Here is a 9,205-nt window from a genome sequence, read left to right as displayed (position 1 = left end):
CGGCAGCATCGACACTCTACACCGTTCTCCTCTGGGGGCATTGCCGTGGAGGTTACGTGTGCTAGGATCGTAGCGTGGGGGTGTTCATTTCTTCCCGTGCTCGTTACAGATAGCGTGAGCTGGCGTAGTCGCGTGGGTTCTGCGTGTTTCGGGTATCTCAAGATCGGTTTTGTAAGAGGACCACCTCACCATCTTGTGTCGTTCAGCCGTGTACTTCTTTGAATGTTGTTTTAGTTATAAAGCGGGGTGAACGTATGTTTCGACGCCTTAGTTCGAACTAAAGCTCAACCAAAGTCACGCCTCCTTTTTCTTTATCGGAGGGAGTAATATCTGTTAACCAACTCATATTAGGTTTGTTTGTATTCTTCCACAACAGACTAAAATAGCGGAATGCCCGCAAACTGAGCGTATGTTCTCTCGCAAAAAAATAAATAAATTGAGCCAAAGTTGTGGTTTCGGGAAAAATAAAGTGAGAATATTCGCCGGCATACCCTGTACACAGGCTGACCGCCTGACCCCACCAAACCAGAATCATTCCCGCGCGAAACGCGCCCCGCGAAAGCATAACGCGCGCCAAAACCAATCCATACAGCACACGCTGAGGAAAAAGATCCCGCGAGAAAGAAAGAGGAGCGACCAAGCTCAGCCGCTTCCCGGATCCGATCCATGGACGCGGCGATGGAGGACGCGGCGGCGCCCGGGAGCGAGTGGGACCGCGGCAGCGGCGGGGCTGAGGCGGTGCTGGGCCTCGCCGGCGCCGGCGCCTCGCTGTCGGTGTGCTACCACGAGGCCTTCGGGCCCCACGCCGACCTCATCCTCCTCGAGGCCGGCGACGACCTCCTCCCCGACCTCCTGCAAGGCCGGTACGCCCCTCTCCTCGAGATCGCCCTGCCTCTGATCCAATCGGCCCTCTTTATTCGGAGCCGTACCTTTATTCAGATCTTCGGTTTGGGCCATCAGCTCTGAAATCCCTAAACCAGTCGATGTAATATCTAAGTTGATATGTAGTTCTTGATTGATTATTAGAAGTCAGATGAGTACATGATCCGTGGATACGAGCTTCACCATGGAAAAGCTTAGTTCGTTGACTGTTCCTGAGCCGAAGGCTGAAGCTAGTTAAGTAAACAGTGAAATCTGCCACAGCTATGTTATTAATCAGATCTTCGCACCACTAGTTCAGCTGCAACTGATAGATCACTATCTGCTATGCTATTGCTGTACAGTAGGCATACTAGGTGTTTCCATCTGAGAAAATTTGATGAAGAGTGTTCTTGATGCAGGGTGACAGTAAGGGGCCGCCCTGAAGAAGAAGCTGTTCTGTGCACGCCATCGGCGACCTACGCTATGAAGTTCGTGGGCACATCCAACTCCATGTTCCTGATACCACCCGGCGAAGCAGTCGCGGCAAGCCTAAGACCCGACCATACCAATGAGGATGCTACCGTCGCCAGCGCTGCGGCCGCTTCGATCATCAAGGTTGCACCGGGGAGCATCGAATTAGTCCGAACGGCTCCGCGGCTCGACAAGCTCAGGAGCCTTCTCAGGGAGAGGCCATACGTGCTTGATGAGGATCTTGGAGATGGCTCTGAAGATAAGCAGGGGCTGTACACGTGGCAAGACCTATGTGTGCTTGTTCAGTCCAGCGACAGCGAGCTGCTGGAGGGGCTGAATTCCCTCTCGGCTGTCGAGATTGATGGGTTCTGGAGGACCGTGGATGTCGGTTCTGTGAACACGGTTCTGGACATGATTCTGCACAACTCTGTGTTGCATGATTGGCTGCTAAATGCTTTGCCAGAAAATGCTGTGCTATCTGTCATGGAAGCTGACGGTTTTACGCATAAGATTGTAGCTCATTGCCTCAGCAGATTCGGCACGAAGGTTGAGCAGGAAGCAGGGAGTTGTTGGAAGCTTGATGAGAGACTGGTCTGCTTGCAGTTTGCCCGAAGAGCACTCGCCGCAGGAAAGATGAAGCTCAACAACTTTATGGATAAATGGGAACGAAGCATCCCTTCAGGAATGCGTGCGGATCTTCAGATGCTTGAAGGGGAAGTGCTGTATGAAAGGCTTGGGGCTGAGACCTGGGTGCATGCTTTCAGTGTCGCCGATCTGCCGTTGACGCCAGCTGAGAGGTTTGCAGCACTATTCCGGGAGCGGCCAAGGTGGGAATGGAAAGACCTGCAGCCCTTCATCAGGTATAATAATGTACTGCAATTCTTTTTGGTAGAAATTCTGTAGTGTAATTATCATGTGGGCATCTTCCTAACAACTTTCTTCCTGTATGGTTCAGGGACTTGCGTGTACCTGGAGCGTCTTCAGAAGGGTTGCTGATCAAATACGCAAGAAGAACGCAACCAAGCGCTGATTCCGATCCTATTTTCACCGCTAGATGATCAACCCACCCTGCTACATCGATGTTCTGGTTGTGGGCCTTGCTGCTGCTGGTAAACTACTGGTGTTGCTGCACTTGACCCGGATGTTGTTGTCGACAACAGAAGATTGCTGTGCTGGCAAGCAAACAAAGGCGATGACGCGAGAGGGTTCCTGTAATGGTGCAGACAACTAAGTTACCTGAATTTCTTTTCAGCTTCGACAGTTGGAGACGCAATATCTGAACCTTGGCCCACTGCTCACTTGTCGTACGTTTATTTATAATATATTCTGAATTTCAACATGTAATGTAAGGCTTGTCCTAGCTAGTTATGATTTCAGATGTTGCCTTAAAAAGAATTTATTATGGACTCAGAATGAATAGCAGAGGAATGCATGGTATGCATTCCTAGAACTGAAATTGCATTGCAGGTTAACAGCATACCCCTGTTGTGGGGGTGAATTTTACACCGTTCCATTAGAAACATGATATCTGAGCCTGGGGGCACTGCACGCTTGCTGTACATTTGCAATATTTCCTGAACTTTATAAGGTTGGTGCTAGCCGGTCGTGTTTTTTGGATGTTTGTCATAATTTTTTTTATTTATGGCTCCAGAATGAATAGCAGTGGAAGGCATCGTAGGCTGCTTCTGAGAAGTGAATTTGTGTCGCCAGGTTGACCGCAAGCATCCTGTTCCGACAGTCGGTGTGATTGCTTCACATGAATTTTGCAAGAATTCAGAGTAACTGTTACAAACCCGGCCTGTCATTTTCAAGATGTAAATGAGCATCAGAATCTTTTGTTGTTTGAATACGAATTGTCGACGGGTCTGAGATTCCAAACATGGCTTGTTCTTGTAGTCATTATGCTTATCTAGCTGTGAGGAACAAGTAGAAGCTCTGCCTGTTATACATAGGCTGAAGGAAGAAATCTGCGTGATTCAGTCCAAGTGCAGAATAGCCAGCTTCTGCATTCTTCCCGCACAGTACAGTACAGATAAGTCCCCTCGCGAGCCGCCGCTGCCAACAGATCGCATCCGCCCCTCCCCTACCCCCTCCTTCGTCGCCTCCCGAGCGGGCGACCGAGGGGCCCTAGCCCTAGCCGCCGGTCCCCCCGCCTTCCCCTCCCCCTCCCCCCCTCCGCCGCGCGCAGGTGGTCGATGTCGGGCAAAGCTCGTGCGGCGGCGGAGGTACTGCCTCCCCTCTTAGGTCTATGGGTGGCGCGGGATGCCTCATCTTGAGGGTGTGATCCCGATCTAGATAGTGGCGGCCGGATGGACAACGACGGCGTGGCAGCCGGCCGGCGTCCCAACAATGGCCTTGGCGGCAGGGCTGGCGTAGCCCTTCCCGATCTGGGGCGGAGGCCCTGGATCAGGGGCGGCGCCCCTGGGATGGCCTCCCTGTCCGATGGCGCGATAGGGCGGGAGGGCTGCCGGGGATCAGACCGGATGGCCGGAGATTCACAGGCGGGTTGGTGTCGCGGCTTGCTGCCCCGATGGCCAATGGCGCCGAGCTGCTTCTTCCTCCACCCCATGTTGCATGCACTCCGTCTTACCGGACATGGCGCGCTGCTAACCGGTTACCGGGTTGGGACGGAGCGAGAGGTGGGGATCCGGATTGGGATAATTCCCAGGTCAGCTCATGCCGACCGCGAGGTGTCGTTTTTTTTCTTGGAGACGTCGTTCGGATCCGCCCTACCTTTTCCCACCTCACGGTCTCTCGGGTGAAAACCCTAAGGTGGTGATGACACTCTCTGGCGTCGTGTCCTTCTTGAAGGCATCGTCGTGAGAGCTATGCGCGGTGGGCACCGTTTGGGTGCATCGGCAGTTGCAGATGGCGTGCCCCTCTTCATCTAGGTGGTAGCTGTTACGGGGGAAACCCTAGGTCTGGGTCTCTCGGATCAGATGATGACGGAGACTTTGGTGCCGTTCTCCCTCCTAGGGGCATCGTCTTTGGAGCAGTGATTCACTGGAGAGGCAAACATATGGAGCGGTGTTACATCGACCGCATTGAAGACTGTGGGTCTCGGCGGCGTGGAGTAGTGGAGTCTTAGAGTTGGATGTGGTTTGATCGAGACGCGCAGGCTGATGGCGCTGTCTGGTGTCATGGTGACGTCGACGGCAGATGGGACTGGCAAGATCTATGCAGTGATTGCTCCTGAAGACGGGATGGCAGAAGATGGCGGTGGCGGGTCCTTCAGCGTGCGCATGCGGTGCATGTTATAGGACGCCTAGACCGGATGGTATTAAGACCCCTGAATTATGTTGTGTTTGTTATGCGGATAAAGCACACCTGTATTGGTGTAGTAGGTGTAGCGACTTTGTTCGCCTAGAAGGTGGCTTCGGGTTGATCCTTGTATTAATTTTGTCAGACTTTGGTGAATAACTAATAAAGATGGCCGTGTGCATCATGGTAATGCAGAGGCCGAGGGTAATCCTCCTTTAAAAAAACAGTACATATAAGTTTTTTTGTGTGAGCAGAATATGCGGGGGCCAGGCCGGAAAGAAGCCCATGAGCCGGTTACTCGGATCGACAAGTGGGCCCATCTACACAAATCAAGAGTTCAGGCCCGGCCCGGCCTGACCGAATCCCAGTGTCCCGTCCCATTTAATTTCCCCTTCTCTCTCCGTCTTTAGGCTTGGGGCTAGAGAGCGTCCCATCTCGTCTCGTCTCGTCTCACTCGCGCGCTCGCCGTTGTTCGAGGTTACTCCGGCTAGCAGTTGTAGCTACTTCCTTCATTTCAAAATAGATAATCTAATTTTATACTAGTATAAAGTTGGGTCATCTATGGAGTATTTTGGAACGGAGGGCTGTGTACGAGTAACAGTCCACGTCCAAGCCATATGCATGCTCCGTGTATAGCTGTTCTTGTGTCCGTGTTGAGGTCAAAATCGGATTTCTATACGAGGAGGTTTCGGAGGTGTTGAGTCGGCTCCCTGCATAAATAAATAAATACGGTTGGACTGATTTTTAAGGAAGTCTCAGTCGATGTATTTGACCTTCCATCGTGATCTGTTTAAGATTGGATCGTTGTGTCCTTGTGTTGTATCGGCCTGTTTTAGTTGTGTCCCCGGCCCATTGCCTTGTTTCTTTTTTCTTTTCTTGCCTTCTCTTCTATTCTTTCTGTTGGACAGAGATGCCCCATGGGCTGGCCGTGAGGGTGGTGTGGCTTTTCCTTTGTCTGTTTTTTGGGCTTTCTTATAGGCTAATTTTTTTGTTAGTGCTCGTGTTACGTGGGGACATGAGCGATTAATAGGGCTGTTCGCTTTGGTTTGTTCCCATTTTCTTTTTGTTTTTTCTTTATTTTTTATTTTCAATTTCTATTATTATTTTTAAAAAATATTGTACATTGAATCACATGCCATGTTTTATTGTCAGTGTCCGTATGCAACATTTGTTTTCTTTCCAAAAGATATATCGCTGACACACCCGTCGAGCACACACAGTTTCATGCACATCGGCCACACACAATTGTATGTATGTTGTTGGCGTGTAACTTATCATTTTTCCTTTCCAAAAATATTTGTCACCGGCTAACTAGACTTTGTTTCTGGTTTGAGTTTTTTAAACTTTGTTTGTGGGTTGAGTAGAGACCAGTAGGGCCAGTTGCATGTTCGACACTAGGAATGCAACTGCAAGTGTCGCACCCAACCGCAACTCCATGTCTTCTAGCCTGACCGCAATTGGAAGTTTTTGTTCTGTCGGAGGGGGCACCGGTAGAGGGGGCGGGCCAGTTGCAAGCCCGACAACATCCCCGCAACTTCAAGTGCCGCACCCGACCGCAAGTGCATGTCCCCTAACAAGGTTGCAACTGGACCTTTGTTATGTTAAAGGGTGAACGGATCGATACGGTCGACTAGAGGGGGGGGTGAATAGGAGACTACAAATTTTACTCTTTTTTGTCAATTTTAAGGCTTAGCGGATAAAAAGGGTTCACTAGATATGCAACTAGGTGAACACAACCTATATGACAAGCAAGTTCTAAGCTAAGTATGCTAGGCAACAAACTAATTAGCAAGCCAACAAGCATACAAGGCTAAGTAAAGTGCGGGAAAGGATTAACCACAAGTGAGACGAGGACGCGGATTTTATCCCGAAGTTCACTCTTCCTTGGGGAAGAGCTACTCTCCGTTTGGAGCGGTGCCGGAGCCAAAGCTTGCGGAACGCCACCGAAGGCTCACCGTAATCTCCTTTGAGTCACCCCCAACGGATGAGCCTCGAATCACTCGGGGTTGGTCTTGAAGGCGACCACCACACCTTTACAAACTTCTCCGGAGCACACCACAAGCAAGGAAGCTTCCGGAGGAACCTCTAACCGCCTAGGAGCCCAAGCTCCAAGAGTAACAAGTCATGGTGGATGAATGTTGCGGGGAATGCGATTTGGTTTGGTCAAAGTGTAGATCGGGTCTTGCTCTCCCAATCCCCAAAGTTTCAACAAGATTGGGTGGAGGGATTGAGAGTAGTGAGCAAAATGGGGTGTAGCAATGGAGGAGCTCAACAAGACATTAGGGTTGAGGGATGGAGGAGGAAGAAGGGGGCTTTTATAGTGTTCTTGGCCGGGAGGGGATTTCTGCCCGTTGGACCCCGTGCGCACGGGCCAAGTCAGCCCCGTGCGCATGGGGTGTCCAGTGAGATGCGAGGTACCCCGTGCGCACGGGCCAAGTCAGCCCCGTGCGCACGGGGTGTCCAGTGAGTTTCGAGGTACCCCGTGCGCACGGGCCAAGTCAGCCCCGTGCGCACGGGGTGTCCAAAAATATTCTGACTACCCCGTGCGCACGGGGGTCAGAGACCCCGTGCACACGGGGTGTCCAGAAGATTTCTGATGAAAACATCACAGGACACCACGGCAAAGCACACAACAAGTGAAATATCTGAGGAGGTGTAGGAGGGCTGGTGTATCTGTCTTGGAGGCATTCCCACACGACACTAATTCCACGAAGACCCCTCTTGATAGTGCGGTTTTACCTACGACTCAAATCGAACCAAAACGAAAAACCTTCGAGTCGCCGGTAACCACGCCTTTGATCTTTTTGGACTGGGGGGTCGCACACCTCCATCAATGGACACCTTGGAACCAATGTCCTGAGATAAACTTTAGCAACCAATATTAGTTCCACTAACCACATTGTCATCACACCAAAATATAATCTAAGTGATACTTGCACTTTCAATCTCCCCCTTTTTGGTGCATTGATGACAACATGGTTAGGACATGGCATATAGGATACAACTTAAGTAAAAGCCATGCGACAATAGTTGATCAAAGGAGCTCCCCCTATATATGTGCCAGAAAAAAAATGCTTGATTATGCATCAAGCACACACATATGAGGCTCCCCCTAGATCCACATTGTCAAGGCATGTGATCAACATAATAAAACCCAACACGGTGCCTAGATCACATGCAAGTGTGGTGAGCAGAAAACGTGAGACTAACATATAGAAGCTTGATCATACTCCACAAGATATATCAACATAAGCATAGATAAATTCCATAAAGTAGATAGTCTCTCACATAGACTAGGTAGCTCACGACCACACCGCGAAAGCAAGTAAATAAGAGTATCTCAAGCCAAATAAACACAACCAAAATAAACGATAAACGAGGCCTTGAGATCTCACCCAACTGAAACCAACTGCAAACGCCCCTAATAGAACACTTCTCCCCCTTTGTCATCAAGACAACAAAAAGGGAAAAGGCGATGCTAACGAGACTCTAGACAGGAGGAGGTGCGCTTGAAGCATCATCATCATCAAAGTGCCATCCCCCCAAGGGAAAATAACGAGCTGTGGCCACACTGTCGATGTCCTCGGACCCTGGACCAACCTCCTCACCAGCTGCAGCACGCTCAGCCTTCTCCTGACGCCTCACCAGCTTGCCCTTATTGATCTCCTTGACCTGACGGCGCTGAATGGACTGACACATTTTGAACATGTTGCTCACGGTCTTCAGAAGAGACTTCTTCTCCTCTCTGGTGAAACTGGCATCAGTAGCAACTTGCTTCCCTTTGCTACGCGGAATCCGCACATAGGATGAACATCCCTCAGTGTAGGTAGCACGATCCTCAGGCCTGGGGTTGCGCCCCTTCTTGGCAGGCACATATGGTGGAGGAGCATCCAGAAGCCAGTTGGAATCACGCTTCGGAAAGGAGGTGCGGTACTTGGCAATGTACCTGGCGGGACAGACGGACTCAATCAAAGCTTGGATGAACGGAGCATAGATGCATGACTTGTTCTCCTGAACACACTGCCTGATCTCAAAGAACATGAAGTCCAGAACATCCACTTTCTTCTTGTTATGAAGGTAGACAAAGATATCCAACATGGAGCTCCTCAGATTGTGAGAGTCCCCGGTCTTAGGATTAAGCGTGTACCTAAGAATGTGACGCATAGTATCATAGGTTGGCTTCAAATGTTTGATAGAACCGGTGGTGAAGGCCTTGTCTGGCTTGTAAGCAAAAGCAATCTCATCCTTGTCTCTACCTGTCTCACGAACACGACCATACTCAGGATGCTCCTCAGCAAAGAACCGATACAGAATGATGTCAGAGAACTTGGCCATGGAGGCCTCACACTCATATGTGCCAGACATCCAAGTCATAGTGCGAGCCTCATCACTGTGGAAGTATACGGTGGCAAAGAACTGCATCACAAGATCTTCACTGAACGGATGGTGGAAGGCGACGAACGGGATCAAGCCAAGCCTCCCAAGAGCACTATACACACCGGGATAGGTATGATCATTGTCCCGAAGAGCCTCCACATTGATTTGCTTTTGGGGGGCAAACTTGTTTTTCTTGGTCATGATCAGCTCAGAGAACACCCGGTGTTGAAAATCA

The 9,205-nt window shown here is 50.4% G+C and overlaps 1 protein-coding gene across 1 annotated transcript; it reads left to right on the top strand.

Annotated features, from left to right (window-relative positions):
- Positions 1–606: 606 nt before the first annotated feature.
- LOC109763822 (uncharacterized) lies at positions 607–2,788 on the top strand. The gene is made up of 3 exons (XM_020322686.4): positions 607–863; positions 1,281–2,192; positions 2,288–2,788. Exons 1-3 carry the CDS (start codon positions 667–669, stop codon positions 2,388–2,390), a joined length of 1,212 nt encoding a protein of 403 aa, XP_020178275.1. The 5' UTR covers positions 607–666; the 3' UTR covers positions 2,391–2,788.
- The last annotated feature ends 6,417 nt before the right edge of the window (positions 2,789–9,205 follow it).

Source organism: Aegilops tauschii, chromosome 5 (genome assembly GCF_002575655.3).
Source record: "Aegilops tauschii subsp. strangulata cultivar AL8/78 chromosome 5, Aet v6.0, whole genome shotgun sequence".
Taxonomy (NCBI): Eukaryota; Viridiplantae; Streptophyta; class Magnoliopsida; order Poales; family Poaceae; genus Aegilops; species Aegilops tauschii.
This window is presented reverse-complemented; position numbering and strand designations above follow the sequence as displayed.

Coding starts and splice junctions, on each gene's coding strand:
- LOC109763822 (XM_020322686.4), top strand. CDS start 667: ATGGACGCGGCGATGGAGGACGCGGCGGCGCCCGGGAGCGAGTGGGAC. Junction 864..1,280: donor CCCGACCTCCTGCAAGGCCG/GTACGCCCCTCT, acceptor TTCTTGATGCAG/GGTGACAGTAAGGGGCCGCC. Junction 2,193..2,287: donor GACCTGCAGCCCTTCATCAG/GTATAATAATGT, acceptor TGTATGGTTCAG/GGACTTGCGTGTACCTGGAG.